The sequence below is a fragment of the Aptenodytes patagonicus genome, chromosome 4 (genome assembly GCF_965638725.1).
Source record: "Aptenodytes patagonicus chromosome 4, bAptPat1.pri.cur, whole genome shotgun sequence".
In the NCBI taxonomy this organism is placed as follows: Eukaryota; Metazoa; Chordata; class Aves; order Sphenisciformes; family Spheniscidae; genus Aptenodytes; species Aptenodytes patagonicus.
Genome location: NC_134952.1, coordinates 78,803,627 through 78,830,023, shown reverse-complemented (window position 1 = coordinate 78,830,023; position 26,397 = coordinate 78,803,627). Strand labels below are relative to the sequence as shown.

Below are 26,397 nucleotides of genomic sequence, written 5' to 3'. Positions count from 1 at the left end.
TTCTACATCCAGCTTCTTTGAACACTTGTAGTTTTTGTGTTGTGGTTTTAAGTGTTTGCATGAGATGGCATGTATACCAATTCCTCCTCTTCTGTGTGTGCTTTCTCTTACTTTGCAATCTTTTCCTTTATTGCCACATATAATAAGAGTTCCAGACTGCTTGCGATAAAAACCCATGGTTCTGAACGGCAGTTTTGGTATTGCTCCTGAGTGGTGAACTAGGAGAGCTTCAAATCAATTTTCATGAAAATTCTCCATGAATAGGCATGGGTCATTAATACATAGTGGTCTTTCACCTGGAGTTGCTGCTTAATGAAGAGAAAATTTGAGAAAAAACTTCATGTCAAAGCTTACAGCAAAACCATGCATTCAAAATAATTCTCTCTGGAAACATTTTAAACAGTATTTATTGCTTTGATGTTGCCTTGATCATATTTTAATGCTTAATTAAAAATAAAACTCCAAGCATCTGAAATTATATTGTACCTTAAAGCTCAAAGAGAGTAGTTTTGGTTTTAAGTATTTTTTGCTCAGACAAAAGAAAAGAAAATGTCAGGCTATTTGATGTTGTGTCATACTAGAGGAGTACACTATTGGCACTGATGCATATGATGTTGGTTTCCGTGAGAATACTGATGTGAATGAAGATTACTTATGAGAATAAGGGCATGAAAGAGAAGGTCCACAGGCTCCAAGAAAAAGTTAGTAAAGGAAATCTATAATTGTGGGTAGAATCTGCAGAGGTTTCTCAGTGTATCAGCTCAGTTTAACAGAAAGCTAGACAGAAAAAGAGGACTGTGCTCTCGTTCCTTAAGGATTTGTTAGGCCCATGCTATCGGATTCCTCATCTGCACTGAATGTGATGAATGGCAAGGGCCTGGAGCAGCTGGATGCTGTCTCTTTGAGCTGCCAGCCTGTTCTGCACAAACTGCTGCATGCTCCTCACGTTCGGTGTCCCCGGTGAATAGTAGGAAAAGGCTTTGTGTTTCTCTCTCTCACCTTGTTTTTTCCTTCGCTCTTTCTTTCCTGCGTTCTTCATCAGTTATGTTGATGAATAATTCTGTTTCCACGCAAGCATCCAACAGACTCAAATTTTGAAGTTGTTGAAAGCCTGCAGGTGACGCTTTAACTTTAGCTACTGCAGCAGTTGCTTTAAGGGTGGATGTTGATGAAAGGAAGCAATGCTAATTGTATCATTTACATTTCCTATGGTCAAGGCACACAGTGCTCTTCTTCCAATCCTTATACAATTGCTTTTACCTGTGTGGTACACCAGGTCTGGCTGCTGCTGTATCTCCCCTGTCCTTTGGGTAATGGACAGCTCTTTTTAGAGTATACATTCTTCCCCATACATGTGTGCACGTACTTTCCAATGATGCTCGTGTCAAGATGAAGTCAGCGCATTAACTGTTATTGCAAGAGTGAAGATGAGCGTGGAGAGGGGAGACTGCAAAAAACAGTGTGCTGCATTTTTAGAGTAATGAATCTGTATTCTATGGATCTGGGTGCAAAGTCCAGACGGTCCCATTGAAAGAGGGGTTATAACAGAAGCTCTGTCACTGCCAGTGTATAAATGTGCGTCTGCCACACACTCTTAATTCTAGCATACCTGCTGTTTAAAGCTGCCCTACTGCTCTGAGCTGAGAGTTACCTGAAGGTACTCGCAGCTGTGAAGCATAGAAAGGTTGTTCAGTTTTCTGACTGTGAAGAAGGATGTCGTTTCTGCTAGTGAAATTACGAGGACACCTGTTCCCTGGAAAAATAGATCAAACCTGCTGGCTCTTTTTGTTTAGGGCAGTGGATAATCATCATTGGTTGTGGCTGCAGGTCAATGTTAATGCAAGCCAGGCTGAAGTCAATGAGTCATTACCAATCCCATGAGAATCTTAGTCCCATTAGGAAGCATTATTCAAGCAGCCTATCCTACAGGATATAGCAGAACACAAAATGCTCTGAGAATTCTCCATTGTTTCACTTTTTATAATTGTAACTACTTGTTCAAGACTTGAACATTGACCCTGTGGTCTCCGGTCTGTTCCTAGTGGACAGGGCTGTGAGTATAAACAGGCACCGCAGCAGCTGGCACTAATAATTGTGCTTGGCAGTCTTGGCAGAGAGGAGAAGGAATGTGAATGAGCTAAGACACTGAACAGCTTTCTTGCTGGGGATGGAGTGCCTCGTGGATGGGTTTCAGGTGTGCTGCTGTGGCAGCTGCTTCTTTCTGGACCTGCAAACTGTCAAGTTCAAAGAAGTGCTGTTAAACGTTGGTTTAAGTCACTGTTTTGGTGCTTGGCTGGACAGGATGCATGTTGAGAGAGCAAGTAAATGCTTTTCTGTAATTCATCTTTTGGGCTGATTTGCAGCCCCCTTGTTGCTGTTGTTGGGCCAACGACTTTTCAGAACCCCAAAGTGTTTATTTTTTTGGTTAATTCCGTTCCTCATGAAAGTACTAGGAAAGTATTATGATGAGAGGACTAACCTACATGCATAGTTACATGTATGCACAGTGCTATAACAAATGGAGAAAAAATTGGTACAGGTAGAAGGTAACTCTAAAAATACACAGATAAGACTTGCAAATGATAAATTATCAAAATTCCTTGTAACAGAGCATCAGTAATGTAGCACTGGCAGATTGTCTCAGTCATTTTGTATGTAAATGTAATGTGCTTTTGAAACTTTTTTTTTTTAATTTTGCAGGGACCTGAGCTGATGAATAAATACGTTGGTGAGTCTGAACGAGCAGTGAGAGAGGTGAGAAAGGGCAAGCTATACATAACGTTATATGTTAAGCTTTCTTGGCATTCAAATTCTTCTCTGCTTATAAGGTTACCTTTAAACTTTCCAAAAAACCTCCTTCTGGTTTAAGTTTAAAAAAGAAAAGAAGAAAACAAAAAAGCAGAAGGGATATTTTGTGTTGTTTAAATTCCTCCTGCATCGGCCTAGTGATGCATGTCAAATTTGGGATCCAGTAGCAGCTTTCACTATAAGCCTGCATCGCACAGTATCATGAATAACTTCTAAAAGGTCTGGTTTTTTTTTAAATAAAAAAAAAGAAAGACGACAAGGCTTATGTCTGTTCTGTGATGCTCTGTAGCTTTTGAGGTGTGCAGGGGGTGATAGCGTTTTGTAAAAATTTTCCATCCCTTAAAACTGAGTGTTTCGTTGTTGTTTTTCTAGATCTTTAGGAAAGCCAGAGCGGTGTCTCCTTCAATTCTTTTCTTTGATGAAATAGATGCCTTGGCAGTTGAAAGGGGAAAGTAAGTAATCCTGTTACAAAAATCACATTATTTTCTGATAAATTACTCTTACATTGTGCAATCACAAGTGTATTACCTTTCTAGAATTATTTTATTAAATATACTTATTCCACATGCAGAAGGATAGCATTTGTGACTTCTACTCAAGTGTATTTAACTTCGCATAAACAGGTAAGCTGGTGGAGTTCCTCCTTTCTCATCTCATTAGCAGGAATGATTCTACTGGTTCTCATGCCCTTTGGCTCTTTTCTGTGGTTTTAGCTTGCATTTATTTCCAGTAACTAACTCCTTTCTTTTCCCAGGGTTGTTCCACTGGCCTAATATAGTGTCTCCGTCAAGCAAACAATATGGTCATATGCTATATAGCACTTGAATTTCCAAGGAGACTACTCACATGCCTAAATTTATACTTACATTTAAACATTTCACCAGACTGGGAAAAACTTCATGAAAAGATTTGGGAACACTTAGTCCTTTCATGTGTGACATTAAAAAGGGATTATTGTGCAAGCAGCTAACAATGTTTTTTTAATATCCTGCTTTGTGATGATTCTGAGAGATGTTTAGCTCTTGTCTGAAGGAGGATTTTAGTTGCTACTATAGTATTTAAGATTTGACAGGCTCTGCAAGTGGTCTGTTTTGGGGGATACCTTCTTATAAAATACTACTACTTGTTGTGAGCAAGTACTTTTATTCTGTTTTGTTGTGCATGAAAAACTGTCAAATAGAGCACATGTAGAAAGTATCTGTCCAGTTTAAAGATGCATCACAACTTCATCATTTTTCTGGAAAAGAAGCTACCTTGGCATCCATACAGATTCCTTTGTATTGCAAAGAGGCCATTTGTATCTGCAGGAAAGGATAAAAGGTGTCATTCTGACATTTCAGTGACACAAATAATTGTTTATGTTATAGGAGGTGGCATCATGTGCAGCATAGAGCTGCCCTGTGAAACTGCTAAGAAATGAACACATTTTCTGTTGAAAATGCAAAATCTGGTAGAAGAAGTCTTCATCAACATCCTTCTCATATGCAATGTACGCAACTGTGAAATTTGTAAACTTCCTAGAAATGCTGGCCACCCTGTGGTACGCACTGAAACACCTGCCTGCTTATCACAATAGAGAAGTTGCAAAAATGTGTGCTGGAATCAAGCCAAAAGAGGGGGGGAAAAAATATCTCCCCCTGCTGCAATTATTAATGTGTTTTGCTTTCAGAAACACCACTTCATCAAGATAAAACCTTTTGGAAGAATAAGCCATAGTACATTTTAATCAGTCTTTTCACACAGTGCCCTAGAGGTGTTGAGTTTGTTTGTTTGCTTTTCTTTTAGGGAGTAAACAACTCAATTTTACCTTACCTGGAACTGTCTGTGGGGGGTAATAGGCCTGGCACAGCTTGCTGAAGAATGTGGTATGACCTGCTGCAGTCATGTTGTGCTTGAGACATCTGGTTTTGGAGCTTTAAAAAGAACAGGGTGGGACACACAAATATTTCATTGTCAAATCTGAACCAGATGGGAGGTAAAATATGTAGCAGAGTTCTCATAAAATTCATCTGAAATTAAATGGTGTAGGAAACCAGACAAGGCACTTATTAGAAATGGCCTTTTTTTACAGGCTGACTTTGCACAGTAGGAATTTGCAAATGCATTAGAGATGCTAACGATTTGTGGCCTCTGGAGATCCATTTCCTGTACTATTACTAACCATACTGACGTTTTCAAGGAAACACCTGTTTATATTGTCTCCCTATTCCCTCTGTTGGTTGAATTAGTTTTCTCTGCCTTGGCAGCGAAAAACACTCTGTGATACAGCTTTGTAAAAGGTTTTCCTCTCAGTTTAAATCCTTGTTAGGATGCTGTGGGCTTTGTGCAGAATGTGCTGCATCCCAAATCTCCCAGGTAGGTAACCTCTCCTGATCCTAACAGGACGCGTCCAGAGATGGAGAAGCCTAAACTGTTAAGTTGTGAGAGTAGTTTTATGCATAGTCCAGATCTGAAATACAGATGTGAAATGACATTGAGTAATTGCTTAATGCTTTTGCTCTTCAAAGCACTTTGCCAAATATTCATTAACCCATTATTACTTGTTTAGATTTGACTATGGGTTTAAAACACAAACATTTTGCTCCCAACCTTCTGTAGAGATCACTAAACAATCCCTTCTCATCAGCCGGCACATACAAACTAACTGACTTTGTAATGAATTGTAATACAGGTAGATCAAGACAGCTAAGGAATTTTCTTGTTTGCACCATTCAATATAATGTCTCCTTTGCATCAGGCAGTGGAGTCTCTGTCACTGCACAAGCCGTTACTCCATGGCAAACACTGTAGCTGCATTCAGATATGCCACAGTGCCATAACTCCGTAAGTGCAATACATCTAACGCTCTGCCTAATGTAACTGTCTCGTGTAGCGGTTTTGTTTTACAAAATGTATTTGTCTGTGTTTATTAGTTACAAGAAATAATACTTTGAAGTCAGCAAAAACTACCTTCATTGACATTGTTCAGTGTCAAAATGTATTATTTCTGAAAAGGTTATTTCTTATCCCACCTGCTTAGAAGTTCTATATGTTTTATCTATATGAAATAAGCTCCTGGGTTTTTCTTCTTGTCTGTCCACACCCCCCTTCCGATTTTGCATGTAGGCAACAAACTAATACATATTAATCAAAGAATTACAAATGTGGGCTGGATACATACCAGCCTCAAAGAAAATTTACAAAAATATAATCCTGCAGTTCTGAAGAAAAATAGTTCAGTGTAAGGATCAGTTGCTCGACGGAGAAGTCTGGAGATCCTTGATGCAAGAAAATGAGAGGGTGATTCTGAATGGACTTGAACTTCCAATGTGGTAGTGAAGACAGGTAAAGATAATTTGGGCTGTATTCATTTCTGCATTTTGTTCTGTTACACTGCAGTTCTAGCACTCTTGGAAAATTTTTCCCTCTCTGTCTGGTTTATGTTGAGATGTTAGAGGAAGTTTAGAGATAATTGAAAATAAAAAATTAGGGACTGAATGGACTGACTATAAAGAAAAGGGGAGGCATTCACTGTAACTGATTCTAAAGAATAGATGATAAACCTGCGGAAGAAAAGATGGTAGAAAGGTAGAGGTGTCACGATGAGCCTTGAGTAGGAAAAATGATTGAGACAGAAAAAACTTCTGCAAATCAAAAAGGCTTTTGGTAGAGAACTCTCCTTCACTGTGAGTTATATAGGAGAAGCTCCAGCAACCTACCACTTGACATCTTTAAAACAAAGCTGACATTCCACGGTTTAACATGCAGCGAGGACCAGTTGTGTACTAGGAGAGGTGAACTACGTGGTGCACAGAGCCTTTTCCACCACACTGTGGTTCTAATTAGCATTTGCTTCCACGAGTGGGTTACGACTTTTTTTCTTTCTCCTTACTTTTGAAAAATGTTATTAAGACTTTTTGTAGGAGAGACTGTGCTGAAGCGAGACCCGCAGGACTGGTCCAGATACAGCAGCGCATGAGAAGGAAAGTTTGCCTCGCAGTAATCCCTTGCCCGGACAAAGCTTGAGAGGCTTTACAAATTGCACAGCTGCAAAGAGTTATGGGTATTTGTTATCCCTTGGTATCCTGACCATGTAAAACCTAATTCTTCTGGCCATTAGAGGTTGCCAAGAGGGAAATGGCTTGGTAATTAGACTTGAAAGTGATGAATGAACGTGGCTCTGTGTAAATGCAACACAGACAGTCTGTTTGCTGAACTTAAGAAATCTCTGTGCTTTGGAAATGGGACATTGTTTATATAAGTAGGATTTTTAGGATTTTTGGGCAAGAGACATATTTGTTCCTTTTCTTGTTTTTCAGAAGCAAAGCGTTTTCCCCTTTAACTGCAAATCTTTGTAATGTAAGATGGGAAATGTTGTAGACTGATGTAAAAGACACTGATAAATTCCATTTTCAAAGGGAAAAAAAAAAAAGACAAGGGACAAAATCAGTACCTTGCATTTGACTTGTGGAGGCCAAACAAGTTAGTGGATGAATAATGCTAACCTTTTCAGAGTGAGGGTAGAATTGACAAAGTGAAGGGACTTTGGTACCAATCCCCTGAAACTACAATATGATGATGCTTTTTCTGGGGAGGTATGTTATCCTGTATACTGGGGGGGGAGGATAGATACATTCCTAAGCCACAATTTAAAATGCTCAGAACCTCTGAAAGATGTACAGTTTTCACTTTAGGTATTAAAATATTTGCAGTCTTAACTTTTGAGGCCCTCAGGCTTCTAAATGAAGCTGTGAAGAACAGCAGCTTCTCTTCTGTACTGTGCCACCTCTGCTTTTAACAGGGACTGTGATAAATCTTGTTTTTAAACCAAGCTGTCTGTCTTTCTGGAATATTTTAGCACATATTTATACTGTACACTTCAGCATGTATTACACTGCACGCTTGAACATACCGTTGCATTTTTGTTTCTATGCAAATTCCCTGGTGTAATTGGCAGCCTCTGTCATGGAGGTCAGTGTATTGCATCCTAGCGATGAAACCTATGGGCTGGATCCTGCAGGGACAGAGCAAAGCGGCATTAGGTAGGATAGAGGTTCTCGGCAGAAAACCACCTTGCACAGGGTAAATTACCAGTAGTGGAGCTGGAGGAGGTATTGTCACCCTAATATTACTCATGCAAAGGCAAAAGAAAGTGAACAAAGAATACACGGAAGAAATGGAGTTTCCCTGTGCCATACTTGTGTTGTGAGTGACCCGATCCTAGCCGCTGGCTCAGTTAGGCAAGGAGCTTTGCGTTTCTGGCTTATGTTGGCACTGGTTATTCCTGAATTGGGGAACATCAGCTGATTCCCTGCAATATCTGAGCTGTGTTTGGATGTGATAGAGAGTTGATGCATTCAAAACTTTTGTGACTGCTGTCTGAATTCTTTGAAGTTTTGGAATTTGGTGTCCAAATAGAAATATTGTCTGGGAAAAAAGCTGCATGTCCAGTGCCAGCTTTCTATTTTAGGCCAGGCAAGGAGTGGTGAAAAGTTAAGTTTTGAAATGATTTAATCATACAGTAAAGCTTGTAATTTGCTTTGGAATAGCAATTTTAACAAATAGCATTACCCATAGGTTGTTTGTATATACGATAAATGTCTGCAATCCCTTTAATTTTAAAACAAACTTGTTAAGACTTCTTGTCTAGCAAGAATCCTTTATCACAATGTGTTTTAAATCTGTGTTTCTTCCTTTTTGTTTAAAAAACCTAATAACTTGTAACTTTACCAGCCTGTATCATAATTCAGACATTTAAAGTCAGTAGAGACTTTCATTGCCATCAGTGGAAGCAGGACTGGATCTGTAAACCCTTTTCTTAAGTCATTCACATGCATGGATAAATGTACAGGGTTTAGAGGGACTAATCAAGTCTGTTAATGTAGGTAAGCCTGTTCTGCAGTGCTTGGGAGTGCTGTGGCAAAGTTGACCTGCAGCAAGATGCTTCAGCCAAAGACATGAATTTGAGCCACTGTCTGGATTCCTGCCAGAGGCCCAGTTGAAACAGGTACCAGGATTAGAGGGATCAGAAGCGGGCACACGTGGTGACCACTTCAATTCCTGGTATGGCGTTGGCTATGGAAAAAGGTCAGCTTACCCACAGTAAATGGGCCCGAGCAGGCTACAGCTGCCTGCGGGTTAGGACTATAACGATTGAAGGTCTTTTTTATTTAGTTATTTTAAATGAAATACAAGGGGAACATAATTTTAATTAAAACTTATAAATGAAACTTATTCCAGATGAAAGCGAACCTCTTACACTTAAATATTGTTATAATGAAATGAAATCCAGTCTAGTTAGTTACTTCTAGGTCTGTAATACTTCCAACTTAAACTGTACTTGCTTCCCTGGTAGACATGATTGATTACAGTTTTCAACTTGATTAACTTCCAGGAATGCACAGAGGAGAAATGCTGAGGAAAACAGAAAGAAAGGAAGTGGGAAATTTACTGTGCATCAGGTGTGTTTGGGGTTTTTTTGTTTTGGTTTGGTTTTTTTCAAGGCAATGTCAGTGTTAACAGAATAGGAGAACTCGATGTTAGCATCCTTCCTGCTTCAGCTAGATGGTGCCAGGGCCATTTGAAAGCAAGGTCTAATGTCCATCTTTCATGGACATGTATCTGGAATTAGTTGCAGGCAGATGGAAATGGACGATGCATCACCACCTAGGTACTTAAGGATTTGGAGATGTGCTTGGGGAAAGCCCTCTGGAAGAAAGCCTGTTGATTCCAAACCCGTCTCAGACTGGCTCCTTTCCTCCTTTTCTCTCCTTTCGTTGCGTTTCATTTTTCTGGGCCTACTTCACTAACTTCTGGAAGCTGCAATAATAAGAAATTTGGAATTTGGGCAAATGGAAGAGGCTGGTTGCGTGACTGTGGAGGATAATTAGGATGTTTCTGCAGTGGTCTATAGGCCATTTGTTTCAAAGTCACCTGCTGACAGCTGAGCACTGTTTCCTGTTTTCACAAAGCTCATCTTCTGTTTTTAGGAAGGTTGCTTAGAAGTTGGAGGCCACTCAAGGAGTACTAGGAGTTCTTTTATTTATCTATGCTTTTCTAATGTATTAAAAACCAAATGACATGAACCGCACTTAATCAGTGAATCGACAGTTGGCAAAACACCATTTTGGCCTGGAGGTGACCATAAAGCTAAATGTTCTACCTAGTCTCTGAATTTCCCAGACTTCCCCAGGTTTCCTCTGCAGATTTCCCTTCCGTAGTACTTGAATTTTGCTCTTGAGGAAACAGGGAAGATGTGAAACAATATAGTGGGTAATAGCTGATACAGGTGCGTACAGAATACGACAGCATCTAATTGTAGGGTGCTGATGGAGGGAAGGGTTTAGGATTATCTTTCAGAGTTTTTCTGATGACACAGGCAGGAAAATTCCCTGCTGTGGGGAATATTTCTTATCTTAGCACTGAAGAGGGTTTGTTTGGTTTGGTGGTGTTTTTTTTTTTTTTTTTTTTTAAATGAATAGCCAAAATATTTAACTGATAACATACAAGATTTGCATGCTGTATATCTCTCCTAGACTTTTTAATAACATCCAAGCCTGTAGTATCTGTAGTGGTCTGAATTAATAATATACATTGAAGTTGTACCATACATGTGCCAGAAGTGAATTTGGCCCAGTATTTTAATAATGATCGCTTAGGCGTACGTATGCTTGCTATGCCTTTTTGTTTGATGAAATACCTCTTTTGTTGTGAGTGCATGTACATAGAGGAATCAATTAGTAATTGCGGATGACAGTTTTGCAGCTCAAACCAGGAACCGTGCCTGTAAGCAGAAATAAGTATGTGATTTAAAAGGTGGTGTGATCTTGAGGGAGAGAGGGAAAACTGCTATAGGGAAAAAACAGTGAGACTGTGCTGCTTATGTAAACATGCATGTCTCTGTAAACCTGGTATATTTAGTAAAGTTTGGGTTTTGAAGCCCCAGTAGCATTCAAGGGAAATAAAGTTCAAAGCTAACATAAGGACCCGCTCTGCTATCTTTAGATATAAGAATATTCTAACTGAATTAATATTTCAGCAGGGTATATCTGTGTGGAAGAGCCTGCTTTTTCTAACTGGCATCGCAGTGTCCATTCTGCTGGACAAAATGCCCCACTGATAGAATTTTTGAGTGAAATTTGATATCTGGGAAGATGCTGCAATTATTATTTTTCTGGTAATGCTATTGGAGTAGATTCCCCGCCGCCCCACCCACCCCCCCCAACACCGTGGAAAACCTTGAACTGCCAAAGCTATATTTCACCAGAGTTTGTGAGGGAAGGAAATAAAACAGTGTGACAGTTAATTACGATCACGGCAGTTGAACTGAAAAGACAGACTTGGCAGGTGCTCCTTGCTGACAGGTTACCCCTGCAAAGCCCTGACAGAAATGTCAGACTCAATAAAAATCCTTCAGACTGTGCGAGCGAGGCGACTCTCGCGTGGGAGTGTGCTGGCAGGGGGCTTTGGTATTTCAGGAACCTTTTACCTCGGTAGTTTGTGGAGAAGTGGATAGTCCTGCCAGAAAGGTCTATTTCAACCTGTATTAATTTTTTTGATACCAACCATTTTGTCATGTCAATGAGTTTTACATTTGTTTTGATATGAAATTATTTCCAGAGATTCCAGTGAAAGAATTATTTGAGATTATATCACGTCCACAAGTATTTTTAAAACCCGTAAATTTTGATTATGATTGCAATTCTTTTGTTGGGGGGGGGAAATAAAATAAAGGCAGCTTTTATCTGTATGTAAATCTTGCCTGATATGACATTTTTGAAAAGAAGGTGGGCTGTACTCCCTTCTCACAAAACCTGCGTTATAGATTTCAGCTGCGTGGAGATTAATCCCTCTGCAGTAATTTATCGTGGATACTTCTCCTGAGGTCTGCCTCTTCGACCTCACGGATCTGCCTGAGGTAGGGTCATCTGTGCAGAAATGGGGCTTTTCAGGAGAGGGGCCCTCCCAGACTTCCTTCTGGTTTTGTAGCTTTACAGTTGCTGTGAATTTAAGAGTGCTCAAAATGTTATTGTGTGAATGTTTCCTGCATTTCCACGTCTACAGTTTAGCAGCGTAACTAAATTAAGGTCCTGATTCTGAAGCTAAGGTGTTCAGACAGGCTTCAATGCCATTGAAGTCAGTGGAGGGATGGAGAGTCACTGGTTCTCCTTTACAGGATGTAAATAGTGATTGAGACTTAAATACATTTTCCAATGAAAATGACATCTGGTATTCTGAAAAAACATTCATTCCATTGGCTTTGGAAGTGTTCTAGGTTGTCAGATGATGCAAGTGTATGCTTGCATTCGCTCACAGTGGTGATGCTTACCAAATTTCACCATGAGGTGAAACCGTAATGACTGCATTCTCAGAGTGTTTTTAGTTTTCAAATATTAAAAAATCTGTTAGATAAAGGGGGGGGGGAGAAGAAAAGAAAGTTAAATAAGTAAAAATGTACAAAACAAGAAATCAGTTGCTGTCAAAAAAAAGCCTCTATAGCAAGAAGGGTAACAGATTTAAATCTGGTGATTTCATACATCTGGTTATGTCTGGAAACAAAATCACCTTGACTTGAAGCTAGTGAACTGTATGTGCTCCTTGATGCAGTGATAGAATCAGGCTACAGTTGCTTTTATATCCCCAGGAAGAAGTATAAGAGTGGCTTAAGATATTCAAGGGGAAATGTTGGTGCCCACTGAGATCTGAATCCAGCTGGTTAGAACAGTCGTTGGATAAGGCCAAAGGAGATAAGAAGAAAAGGTGCTACAGAGATCCCTTACCTGCTATATTGAATTTGGAGCTACGGCTCACAGTCTCTCAGTTCCATCAGACAAGGCTAGAATTAATTCAGATTAATTGTGAGGCTTTGGTACACTGTAGAATGCATGTTTTATTCTGTCAAAATGTGTACTGGAAGTGCCTTTAGCTAAAATAAAATATCAAGAACAGCTTTTGTTTTCCATATCCACCTTTAGTAGTCTGCTTTAATCCACGATAGTCTTACCTGACAGGCTTTTGCCATTCAGGAAGCTTCTCTGATGGTCAAGTGAAGTGCCTGTGCAGGAGTGCATGTGTGCTTGGTTTGAGACCAGTGGGGCGCTTGCAGGATTAGCTGAAATATCGCATAGGGGAGGATATCTGGCTCTAACTAATATAATAAAGTAGTAAGCAAAAACATTTTTTGCCTTTTAAAACTCCTTCACTGAGGATTTTAAAGAAAGAGGGGTTGGCAAAAAGATTAAAATAACACATAGCCTACAGACTGATGTATTGCATTAGGGCAACACAAGAGATTACTTGAAATTCTCAGGCCCTTATGGAGCAGCCAGGCTCCTCTTCGCTCACACGTTTTTTATTTCGAAGTTCAAGGTATTTCTGATTAAGGCACGGCGCTTGCATACGCTCACCCGTGCACACATGGCCCTGCATGGATTATGTGAGGGCCTTAATTCTGACTGCCTGGATTTGCAGGCAGCGTGTTGACAGGAAATTAGTTTGTACCAGGACGTGCCTTTTGAGAACTATTTCCATGCAGTTGTGATGATGACATCAACATGCGGAGGTCAGGTGGGGGGGGACAAAGACAGCCCCTTGGCTGGAAGTTGGTTTTGGCAGTGCCTCCGTGGGACTGGAGGGTTAATCATAATTTGTTTCTCTGGCTGCCGTTTGCGTCAAAAGTCCAGGCAGCCTTAATGAACGTTGCCTGTGTTAATTTGAAACCCTTGCTGGGAAATCATGGGAAAATGGAAAAACGCATACTTGCGTGTCAGCCTTCAGATTAACAGCTTAGGCAGCGCTAGAGCTCTCAGAGCGCATGGTGCGGCTCCGATGCAGCTCCGAGCAGCTGGTAAAGAGATCTCTCACTGTAAACCTGTGCCTGCCTGTGATTTTTATAGGGTATCCTGTTAAGCCAAAAGCTAATTTGCGGTAGACTCTCTGCTAAAAAAGGTGCATCATATGACAGCTTAGTGAACTATGTAAACAAAAGCACTGAAATTGGAAATTCCTGGTGTCATAGGTCCCAGACACCTCTTCATTTAATACTATTTTTATTATTGATAGTTTTTGTGTGCGTGGTTTTAAAATTTTTTTTTACTTCGCTTTTAACAGATAATGCTAAAGCCCCTAATAGCGCACTGGTATCCTCCTTCATTGTTTGAGCGGTATTATGCCATCAGTGATTGCTTAACTGCAATTTTCTGATTATGCCCTAATTGCATCAAAGTCTTTGCAATGTACGTTCCCCTGTAACAGTGGGGGTTTTCTTTAGAATAAACACTTATTTTTTTTTTTCAGTCTGAAGCTTGTAAGAGAAATGTTTATATTGGGGAAAGATGTAATATCTGTTCTAGCCACCTCTCTTTAAAACCAAATATTTCTTCTTTGTTTCTTTAAAAAAAAAAAAAAAAAAAAAGTAATTTAGCATCTCCCCCAAAGTCTTCTAGCTTCAGATCATCTCATATAATGTTAACATTTTGGTCCCAGTCTTATAATTATTTTTTTCCTTTGCTTAGCTTTTTCTTGTGTGCAGTCTATTGGGTATTGAGTAGTAAATGTGAAACTTATGCAAGATGGGAGGCCTGAATCCCTACTGAGACTAGGTTATGTTACAAAGTTGATTTTAATTTCCTTTAAGCTCTGTGTCCTTCAAATAACATTTACTATCCTTGTCCAACACCTGAAGTGTTTTATCATGTTCAGCCCTCTATAAGTCAATGGGACCGTGACCCATGGGTATGTTAGAAACACTCTAATATCACTTGGGAATTTCTAATGCGGCTGCAGCAAACCAAAAAGCTGATGACTAGCTAAGCCAAGTCCCTTCTCTAATATTTCTTAGCAACCTAAATATTCTGTTAGCCAACATTTATTATAGCTCCTCAAAGATATTTTCCAGACTAGGTCTGATAAGTTAACTGTTTTGCACTGGAAGATTACAGAACCAGTTGTAGAAAAGGAAAGTTAGAGAATTTATTTGGAGGCGATCTGTACAGCAGTAATGGAGTCATTACTGTTGCTTTGGCGCTGGGACATTTAGGAAGCACTGTGGTTGCAGGCGTGCTGGTGGTGGACGGCAGTGCTGCAGCAATATACGTGCGTAATAACTATGCAACTATATGTGTGTGTTCTCTATCTGTTGGAAATAATTGGAGTGCTTATATTTTAAAATCTAATATTTCTTTTTGGAAACTAGTGTTCGGCAGGATAATTGTACTATGTTTGTGTGTATAGGTGCCTGTATATCTGTATAAACATTTAAGAGTACTTTTGGAAAAGGGCTTTCAAAAAATTTGCAATTAAAAAATTATCTTAATCCTGTGTAAATTTGGGATGACAGTAGAAAAATGTACGTTACAGGAAGAAACCCAGCCTCATTTTAAGTATCAGACTTCTTTTCGCTTCTTAGTATGAAGTTAGAGGGATCCAGAAGAATTGGAGAGATAAATTTTTTTAAAATTTTATTGAAAAGGGCCTGTTTAAGGGTAGAGAAATGAAGCCCTCCCCGTGTGCAGCGGAGAGGGGAGTAGCCCTGGAAGAGCAGTCCCGTTGGTGAAGGAAGATGTAGGTGTGTGCGTGCCGTCCGCAAGGGATGGTTGTGTCGAAAACAGCAAGGCTTTTGGCGTGTGCCAACAGCAGGGCTCCTGGTTTCTGGCAAAGGAGGATAAACCCCGCATTTTCAGTGCTATCTGGCAATCCCCAGCCGCTTTCCCCAACCTGCTTCAGCTTCCCTGCCCCTGCTCAGCAGAGGGAACTTTTGGGATGAGCCGCTGCCTGCGCTCACCCCGGCCCCCCTGTGTTTATATAGAGCTGGGTGCTACAAGGAACACATACACATCATTCGTGTAGTGCGTCTGCCAACATATGAGTGTACAGAGTTATCTGTGTATGGTCCTAGTATCTCCTAGGTCTAGTATCCTTTCAAAAATAAAAAATTATATGGTGTGTGGTCACCTATTTTTCATAATGTTTCAGAAATAAAGCCTCTTTATGCAGAATTAGAAGGATGTTATAAAGAACACAACCGTTCATGAGATGTATTATTTATCACAACATATGTGCTTGGTCTTTTGATTTGATTTATGCAATGTCTTCCTTTTCTGCATTCTTTGTTATATGTGTGAATATATGCACACACACATATATATGTATGCGCTCACATATTTATGTGTCAAAGAATTTTCTAGGAAGAAGGTAGTACATAATTTGGTTATTCTTTTTAAAATATTAGAAGCGTTAATGAAAATAATGGAGTTTATTTCTATAATGCTTTTTGTTACATATAGTTAAGCAATTTGAGCAAATTTTCCATAAACTTCAAGGTTACCAGAGTTAATTCCAAACGAAAAAAATAAATGCCTAGAATAGTTTGTCTTATCTGTTTAGGTTTTTCACATATTGGTGATTTCAAAACTAGAGTTTTCTGTTTCTCAGTCTTGTGGCTTTTTTCCTGGTATCTGGAAAATCAGCTGAGTTAAAGGACTGACAATTCTATTATGAGGCAGTTGGTCAACACTCAATTTATTTTCATTTGATGGGGAGAACATAAAAATGTAGAGCAACTCTGCAAAACACATAACTACCTAATTTTTTTCTACTGCATAGGGTGGTGTAAGCGCTCACTTGGGTGGTGCTAAAAACGAAAGTTTCACTAGTAAAGAAACTGCATTAATTCAGTTATCTTAAAAATGTTTATTCCAGACATCCACGTTGTCTTAAATTCTTTACAACCTACATAGCAGGGTAGTAAGTAAAAAAAACCTCAGTTGCTTTACTGAATACCAAGAAAACTTTTGAAGTACTAATTCTCTGATTTGCTTTTACTCACTTCATATGACTGATACTGTTTCAGGGATTGAAAGTGAAAATAAAAATCAGAAAGAATTAAGATAAAAAGATGGATCCCTGTAAATTGAAAAGAACAGTATATTCTTTCCTTTCTCCAGTTTTCTAGGAAGGGAAAGCTAATGCTGTGACTTTTTTTTTTTTTTTTTTTTTTTTTTAAATCAGCTCTTCAGGTGCTGGAAATGTAGCAGACCGTGTCTTGGCTCAGTTGTTAACGGAAATGGATGGGATAGAACAGCTGAAGGACGTGACAATTTTGGCAGCTACAAACAGACCGGACATGATAGACAAGGTACAAATAGATGCACTGTCGTATATCCTGTTCCCTTGAGAAGACCAGATTTTGGTATAATTCCATTCTTTTTTACTCTCCAAACTGTTGTCTAATCAATTTAATGATTAAGAGTAGAAGTTGGAAAATGAAGACAAGGCAAAGGAAAGGATTATGTCCCTCACTTTTTTTTTTCCCCTCTACAGAGTTTGTCACAGAAACAAACTGTTTTGTGATAGCCTTAAGTATCTCTTTCCTAGAAGAAATCTTCCTTAATTCAAGCTCATTGAACTTGTGCAACGTTTCTGTCAAACTGCTTCTGTGGTTTTTGCTTCTGTTGTGTTTGTTTATGCAGGAGTTTGCTGGAGTTTGTTGGTTTCATTAGTTACTTCCTTTCAAAAGATTAAATATCTCCTCCGTGCCATTAGCCTGCTGCCAGCAATACGGTTTCCAACTGTAAACAGTGCAATTTCTCCTTAGATTCTGTGGCAGCTCTGCTGGAGCGACAAGAATATTTCAAGTTTGTAAGAACGGGAGGATTGTAACACTTACTGCAGAAAACCTTCAAACACAAAATCAACCCACCAGCCCTCTAGAAAATCCACTTTAAAACCATCTACCACTGCTGTGTCTTCTCACAGCTAAGTGCAGTAGACGGACCAGTCTGAAGTGATTTCCTTTAAGATACGTTTTGTAGCGTTGGTAAGGTTCTTTATTCCACAACTTTTCACCTTCACAACATTCATGAATTTGATGACAAGTTAATGGCATTTATTTTTCCTGATCTTTTCTAGGGTTTCTTACAAGTTTCTTAAATATTTTTAATGTTAACAAATTCTCCTGTTTTAAGCTGTTCCTGGAATAGTCTTTTCTGTTTGTCTTGGAGCATTCAGGCATAAAATACATATGAAGCGCACACTTTTAAAGTAAGGATCATATACACATGAAGTCTTGAGAAAAAAACTTATATTTTGGCTCCAGAACACAGCCCCTTCCTTTTTGAACTGAAGGAAGCCACACAGCTGATGGTATCCTGACAAAGGCTTACTTAGAGCTTACTTACACACTATCTGTGTGCCTGCCATGGCAAAGTAGAGCTAGCAAAGAGTTTTCAGTAAAAGATGATAAAACTCATCACTGAAAAATATGCTTGTGCAAAATAGAAATTTTCAAGATTCCACTTTTGTCAAATTGATTTCAGTTTTCTTTGGTGACTATTCTTTGGGGTCAGACTGAACTGAATTTGAAAAAAATCTGTTTGCTGAACAGAAGGGAAATTTCCTTCTGAGTCAGTTCAACATTGTACCGTGTTATTTCCATCACCACCTGGGAATTCAGTTCTCTGTCACTCTCCCTTTTGCTGGATTTCTCTTGGGCCCACAGTGAATGCTGTTTTCTTATATTTTAGTATTTATTTGAAATATTGGCAATATTGGGACAGTACTACCATGTGTTAAGGGTGCCACCCTGCAATACCAAGAACTGTACCTACATCACTGATGCAAATCCAGACCTCTTAGCCTGGGACTGAAAGTTTTCATTTTAATATGGTGGGTAAAAATTTGACATCTTTTGTGCATCTGAATTTTATGGGGGTGGTGAACTTTTAAGAACTAACAGCACAGTTGTGTTTAGATGACAACATATCTTATGTATTCTTTCCCTGAGTAAAGCTGATAGTCTTGACTCTAAATGTAAAGAAAAGGAAAAACTTGCATAAGCCAGTGCCCGCCACAGTAGCAAGCTGTGTGATTATAGGAATTTTATTAGCAAGAAACCATGAATGGATATTTTAGATTTTTTTTTTTAAAACTGTTTTTACCAAGATATACTAGAAAAAAAAGTTCTGGTAACTTTGTAGAAAGCATTCACTTACAGAATAGCAGAGCAAAATTTCACCGGTCTGGAGGAAGGGGGATTTTAAACTGCGATTGAAAGGGACTGGAGAATCACATTTGAGTTGGTATTGCCCACATTATGCTTCATCCAGACCAGACAGGCTATACCAGGTCACCATCTTCTCCTGGGTCTATGCAATATTTGCAGGGCATGAGTTGCACTTTTTTTTTGCTGGAAGAAAGAAGGCTGAGACCAGAAAGCGTTTGTATTGTGAACTTCACTTATCGGGAAATCTTTCAGTAGGGGCTTTTAGTTTACTTTGTGATTGGTGATCCCTTTGAAAAGGTAACATTTCGTTAAATCAATTTAAGATTTTACATGGAAATATCAGTTCAGTTATGTATTACAATGAATGAATGTCTTGTTTTCATAGGTGTATGATGGCTATACAGTAATTTTTAATGCATGAACTTTACATATGGTATAAAGGCACAAGGCAGTCTGTGTTCTCTGCTTCCAGGGACTGGGAAGATGTCCGGTATACTTTTTGTGACTATCTTTTAGCTTTTCAAACCAAGAAATACTTCAGGAATGCACGCTTTGTAAGTTTTATATTATATGCTTACAAAATCAGTAATAATCCATTCAGCATCTTCATTTATGTGGCTTGCTTCTTAACTGACAAATATGTGATGATTAATCTTTTGTAACTTGAAAACAGCACGTGAGAATATCAAATGTAAGGGTATTCCCCTGAGCCTAGTGCAGACTTCGTCATGCCTGCAAACACTACACTGTGGTGCTTTCGGGTAGTGAATAGATTTTGAGTGAGACTTTTTAAAGTTACGTTTAATGGTAAACTTGTTTTGACTTGTTACAAACATCTATTAATAAGGTAATTTCTCTAAGATGTCATGATTGTATTGAAGTTATTATTCCAACCTTAAGTTGTGTCCCCTGTTTGTAGCACTTAGCTACTTTGCATCCCATTCATGTGATGCTGGAAATACTTTGGGATAGTTTCTCTTTTTCATAAGAAAACAAAAACGGCATGTACTGTTTTCAGCCATGTATGATAGAGAAAGTGATTTCTCTTGGAAGGGAAATATTCTGGAACAAAATGTTCTGAACATTCTTTGAAAGTGATACAGAAACAAAACACTCTGAGTCAGTAATAATAGTAAAATCTTCTCTTTTATTCTCCACTCTGTAAGTAGAATTGATGAGCAATAATTGGAAACATACTTTTCATTTTTGGTGACTTACCCACTCAGGAGTGATTTTTCATACCTAAAATATTTTGCAGTAACTTTATGGAGCTGCTTACGATTAAAAGCTTGTCTGTATTTTCCCATGTATCAATTGGCCTAATGAGAGATCACTAATCCCCACAAACCTCGCATGAAATATTTTGAACAGTGTGTATAATTTGCTTAGCTTGAAATTAAATGTTCTATTCAGACATACATACAGACAAGTTTTCAGGTGTAGTCTGTCAGATTTCCATGGAAGAAGACCTAGACCAACTCGTCAGGATTTGTGTCCTTTTTTTCTTTTTCAGTGGAACCTGTTTTCCTAGCCTTTTAGTACTGGGCTTATTTCTTGGGTGAGAAGGGTGAATTGCTATCATTACCTGCCCATGCAGATATTTTTTTTCCTCTTAAGCAGTGTTTCAATCTCCATTAGCAAGGGTACAGTGAAGGAAGAGAGACTGTCAGATCCCCAGGGACCTTGATGAATGTTTTAGCACAGGAAGCAAGATGCATGTTGCTGTGGCATCAGATAGTTTTACCTCCTGCTGGGTCAAATTTGAATGTCAAACACATTAGCTGTGATGTAAAGCACGAGGCACGCTGAGTGAAGTGATGGCCTGTGGTATAGGATGACATCCTGGTGCTCCTGACAGCTTCACTTCTCCTTATCGTGGGGTGCAGAAAAGATGTATCCTCAAATATGCTATTTGCATAAGAATGACAGGATGTGATAGGACAAATGAAGATTAATGAGATGCTGTGCTGTCAACATTGCCCATTGTCTCTAGATTGATGATGGTCTGGATTTTGTCTGCGTTCATGGGCTTCAGTGTAGTTTAAACCAGAAACTATCCTGGTACGTTGAATACTGAAGAGCTGAATCTTTACGAATGCCAGAGCAGAGGATTTTTTGCTGCCTCCTTTTGCATATTTATTTTGCTTTTTAAAAAATTCCTGCTCCCTAGCCCTCCTCCTCACTTTCTTCCTCTTCCACGTTCTCTTTCTTCACCTGCAAGTTTTGCTGTTCCTTAGATAAGCTCTGTTGGCTTCAGTGTATTAACCACTGGGTTTGAATTCAGCTTATTTAGTTTAAGAACCACGTGGATACTACTGAGTTGTCTCTTCTGCTTACGTGAACAAAATAAAACAAAACTGCCGCCTATAGCAACTGCCAAGCATGAGGAAAGGGACTAAAACTCCCTTCCCCCGTGGTTCATTTGGATTTGGAGGAGTCTTTTGGGCAGAGGAGTCAAACAGAGGTTCATCAAGTTGATCTGACCCTCAAAATGTTGATTCCTGTGTAGTTACGGGACAACCTTAATTTCAAGTGGCTTGTTTTGATGAAAATAAAAAATGCATGATAGAGCCATTTGGCAGAATCAGTAAAGAAATTATAATTTCTTGCCTGCAGCAAAAGTAAATAATCTTTCCTCTTTAAAAACATCAAAGTTCTGCCTTTCTGAAGGCTTATGGAAGAAATTCAAATATTTAGGTTTGCCATTTTACAAGTTAAAAGGAATAGGAAAAAATGTTGCATATTTATTCATTATTGTCTGGAAATGTATATGTGCTGTTATAAAGCAGGTGATGCTACAAGCGTATTTGCAGTCAGATGCAGTGTCACAAACTTAACTCAGTACCACATAATATATTTTCCTATTTACGTATTTGCCTATTTTTTATTTCCATTTTGGTCAGATATATCTTACTTAAGGTTCTTCCTATGTTACAGCTTTGACTTAGTAGGATTTCAGTTTTCCCAAATATCGTGTGGGACTGTAGAGTTACAATCCACGTAATCCGTCAGTCGTGCTGTTTCCCTCTGTGACACCCCTCCACGCCCCCGTTTGATCAAAGATCGTAGAATACTCGAGGTTGGAAGGGGCCCCTGGGGGTCTTCTGGTCCAGCCTCCTGCTTGAGCAGGGCCAACTTCAGTGTTAGGTGAGGTTGCTCAAGGCTGGTCCAGGAGAGTTTTGAGTTTCTCCAAGGATGGAGATTTCACAGCTTCTGGGCACCTGCTACGCTGTTTGACCGCCCTCACTGGGAAGGATTTTTTCCTTATATCTAACAGTCTAGCTTGCTGTAACTTGTGCCTGCTGTGTGCCTCTAAGAAGTGCCTGGCTCTGTCTTCTCAACAAACCATCCCAGCACTCCCTGCTGCTTTAGGTACGTGAACACAGATAGGGTTGTACGTGGAATTGTGAAGGACAGCTTTGGTATTTTTTTTCCTGTCCCTAGTACGCAGGTGGGAAACCCCCTAGTCAAGCTGTGCCTGAAAGAAGGCCCCACCTATGCTGAACTCCTTTAGGACTCTGGAGGAGGAAATGTAAATATCTCACTTTTCATTTTCCTTTGCATTGGATTTGGCTCAAGGATGAGCAGTCAAGTGTCCCTTAGCCTTTCGGTGATACAATATGAGCAGAGTTGCAGGCAGGGAAGGGGGATATGTCTCTGGCTGTCATTTCTCATCATTGCTTCTGTGCAGATTTCATCCAGATTTGGAAGACAGGGGTTACAAGACTGCGTGCTTTTTAGAAGGAGATGGTGCTGGTACACTTACTGCTTGGCAAAGTGTTTTATGACAGTTAAATAAATTAGTACTAAGTAAACACTAGTTAGAGTGAAATCTTTTTACATACTTAATTTGGCACTGCTAGGTTACTGGAGATGAAGTCCAGCCTCGGGACTGGTAGAGATAATTAACAAGTAAGTTGCTAAACTGCTTTCCCTGCCTGATATCATATTAGTGAAATCAGTCTTCATTTGGAGATGGGCTTTGTAGGCATCACGAGAATAGAACAGGTGGGAAAGTATTTCAGAGTAGGAATCAAAGTACGTAAACGCAATCGCCACGTCTCTCCACACTGCTGAACCATTAATTATTATATTTTTTACTTTAAATGCTGAAATGCCTCTCTGCTTGTCAAAGGGCACTCCCCATGTTCTTGTAAAGCCCTGGGATTAAAAATAGAGAGCGAGATTTTGTGGGTCTCCTTTCCAGTCAGCCAGCACCTAGAGTACTTACATCATTTTGCCCAGGTGCAAGTATGGTTCTTTGAAATAACAGAAGATGTGGGATTTCTTTTGAAGACAAGGTTATTCTGGAGCATATAATAAATTTTCAGAAAATGAAGCTTTAGGGAAAAATGATATCAAACTACATGCCATTGAAAAGAGGATCTGATATTCTAAAATAGTTTCACAATCTTGGTACCATCACATTTTCCATCAGTTGGTTTTCTGTGGTATGTGTTTGGGTTTTTACCCTTAATCTTGTTAAACTTGCAACTCTGACTAGGGCAAAGAGGTGCTCTGGAAAGTAGCTGTTTCTCAAAGGTCTAATTTTGCCTTATTAATATCAGATGTTTACACTTTAGGGTGATTAAGAGCTTACTAAGTTTATTTAAAAAAAGAAGAGCAAAAGAGTGAATGAAATGATTTAAAAGTTGTCACACGTTCTTTTCACCTGCCAAACTGAAATAAAGACACAGTTGATGAGCACTGCTGTTTACCGGCCAAGACTTCCAAGTTGATGATTTGAGGTTGGATTGCATAGTGAACCCGTAGTCCCTAAAGAGCCTGACCGCTCAGTTTGAATGCAGAGGTAGTTTCTGTGTTCATATACATATGTATGAAGTTTCTCTTTAAGTCAAGAACTAGGTTTTAAGATTCACCTGAATATCTCTCTCTCCCTTCCCCCACCTCCTTCCTCACTGATGAAAACTTTGTGTTCTCATGAGTACAGCAAATAAAATATTTCCAGGTGTGCAAAAGTGATTTTTGTTTCCAACTATTCGATTGTCAGAGTATGGAGGGCTGAGTAGTAAATCAGCCTTAAGGCTGCTATGGTTTTAAAAAACAAAATCTTAGTAGTGACAGCTGAAGAGCACAGTGACTTTTTCACTCAAGATTTATTACTTGCCTGAAAAGAAGGGTTGGAGGGAAAACTTGCTGGGCTGCATATTTTCTCCTTTAACAGATACACTATAGGGCCAGGATAAGTTGGCTTTATTTTGTCTGTGAAAGCATACATCCAAACAATGTATGTAAAAATATAATAGTTTTACTTCAAATAGAACAGAAAAATAAATATGCCTACTCTTATTCTTTATAACGGAAAGCATTCCTTACATTGACTCAGTCATGTATTTTAGCATCACTAATACTTTCATAAACTTCTCTGCAATACATGCCAGAAAACTTACTTGAAGGTATCAAAGCATATTTGTTTCATTTGGAAAAGCACAAAGACGGGAAAGTAAAGGCCAAGGGCCAAAGTTTGTTCTTATTCATACCTCCTAGACTCACAAAGTCCAGGTGAGGAACACAGCATGTTAGAAAGCCTCCAGATTATCAACGAAGTGGGAGGTTCGAAAGGCTGTCAGATTCATGTTTGTTGTGTAAATACCATCCCTCAGTTCAATGAGTCTGTGACTGTGATACCAGGTGGGGTTTTTTGTTTTGTTTTTAACAGTAACATGGAAATGCCACCGTATTTGTAAGATAACATGGGAACATATGGGGTTAAAATGAATCATGCCTCTAAAAATGAGGTGCATTTGAGCAGTACATGTAGACTGGGTATAAATTCCTAAGTGTTGGGTTAGGTCAACTCTATTCTTCATGTGGGTTTAGTGACAAAGCAAGAAACTTTATCTAGAGAAGTGACGCTAATTTTATGACTAAGTTTCATGTACCTGTACAGTAAGTTTTAACTGCTAAAACGTGTGCATGTGCTTATAAAGGTACGGGTTTTCACTTCCTACTTGAATTACTTGAGAACAGTCTATGTGATGATAACTTCTTCCTTCTAAATCCTTTCAATTCACTCTTCCCACTTTCTGTCAGTGTTTGGGTCGTGCAGGGGAGGGGTACAGCTGAGTAGCTCTCCAGAGACGTGTGGCTTGGCTCGGTTCCCGTGGGATCATCCTCAGGAGCTGTCAGGGCCTTGGTGGCTTGTAATTGGGGATACTGGGCTTTATGGCAGATAAGCAAAGCGCAGCAAGGCATATTTCACAGTCAGCATGTTGGATGGCATGAGTCTTGTTATATTTAATAAGCTTCATTAGGGTAGTGATAACAGTTAAGGAAGAGACATTCCAAAAAGTCTTGGTTTTTAAATATTTATGGGAGTGACGCTGAAAAGGATGTTCGTGTAGTACTGTGAGCTACAGAAGCTAGAGGAATGGCTGCAATTATGCTACTTGGGCTGTAGCCACGGACACATTTAGGGCTTGCTGTGCAGTTGGTCTTCTGCCCAGCTTTCCTCTTTGTGGATGCAAAATGCACAGTACATGTGTAGTTTTTTGTGTATACTATATTAAAATAGCATTATAGAGAATGTTGTGTTTGTCGAGCACCCATGAGTGAAGAACTGCCATAGGTAAGATTGCGTGTATAATCTTAATTCATTCTTCTTTGTGCATGTGCATCGTAATGCAATCTTTATTTACGTTAATTAAAGTGGTATTCATTGTGCGTGATTAATTAAATTGCATTAATTTAGAAAATTATTTTTACAAGTCATTATGATTGCCTCTACTTTAATTACCTTAATACTCACGTTTCCTTACTTTTGAGGGCTTTGATTTACACTGTTTAAAATCAGATGAACAATTACTAGTTTCTGGGGGGAGTATTCAGATTCCATCGTGTGGTGTCATATTGAGATCTTCGTGGTTATCGGCAGTTCAGGACCCTCTAGATCTGCCATAGAAAACTTGTTTGCTTGAAATAGGTGGTAAATTGACAACAACATGAGACTCCTTTGCTGTTCTTTGTGGGGTCTACTATGCAAGAATGGGACTCTTACCTGTTATCCAGGATATTTTCTGACAACATAAGAATGGGTAGATAAATTACTTTTTCAGTGGTAACGTTTCTTCCAACTTTCCAGAAGCGTAAGTCCTTCCTTATGTTCTTTCCTTGGTGTTTCTCCCTATTCAGTTTGCCTGCTCTCTATGCAGTATCCTCTTGGTCTGTATCTCCTATGTCTACTGACTTCATGATCTTCAGCAAACTATTCATCTAATCTCAGTATGATTCTTGCTTCTAGTCCTTTTGCTCAATTGACGTCAACTTTTTTCCCCTGTGCTTGCGCTTCTCATTGGATGCATTCCTGCCCAGCCAGGATTCCCCAATCCTCTTTTTCCTCCCAGGCTTCCACATCTAGAGTCCTTTCTTAATGAGTATCAGTTTTGCCCCAGCGTCCAGACTCTTGGTTTTCAATGTGTTCACTCCTCATATCAGGCTTTTCTTTCTTGTGGAGTCAGTTCTGGTGTCCTCTTTCTCTTCCTCCTGCTTGACTAGATTCAAGTGACTCCAATAAGAGGAGAGGTCATTTTCCTGCTGTCATTTTGGGAGCCTAGATCTGGCATGGCCTGCAGATTCCTTGAGCCTTGGTA

At 39.3% G+C, this 26,397-nt stretch overlaps 1 protein-coding gene across 1 annotated transcript in view; it reads left to right on the top strand.

Moving 5' to 3' along the window:
• AFG2A (AAA ATPase AFG2A) overlaps positions 1–26,397 on the top strand; it is a 203,061-nt gene that overhangs the window by 43,949 nt on the left and 132,715 nt on the right. Inside the window, exons 12-14 of the mRNA XM_076337257.1 lie at positions 2,701–2,754; positions 3,181–3,260; positions 16,795–16,921. Coding sequence (XP_076193372.1) covers positions 2,701–2,754; positions 3,181–3,260; positions 16,795–16,921 — 261 coding nt within the window. The remainder of the gene's footprint in view (positions 1–2,700; positions 2,755–3,180; positions 3,261–16,794; positions 16,922–26,397) is intronic.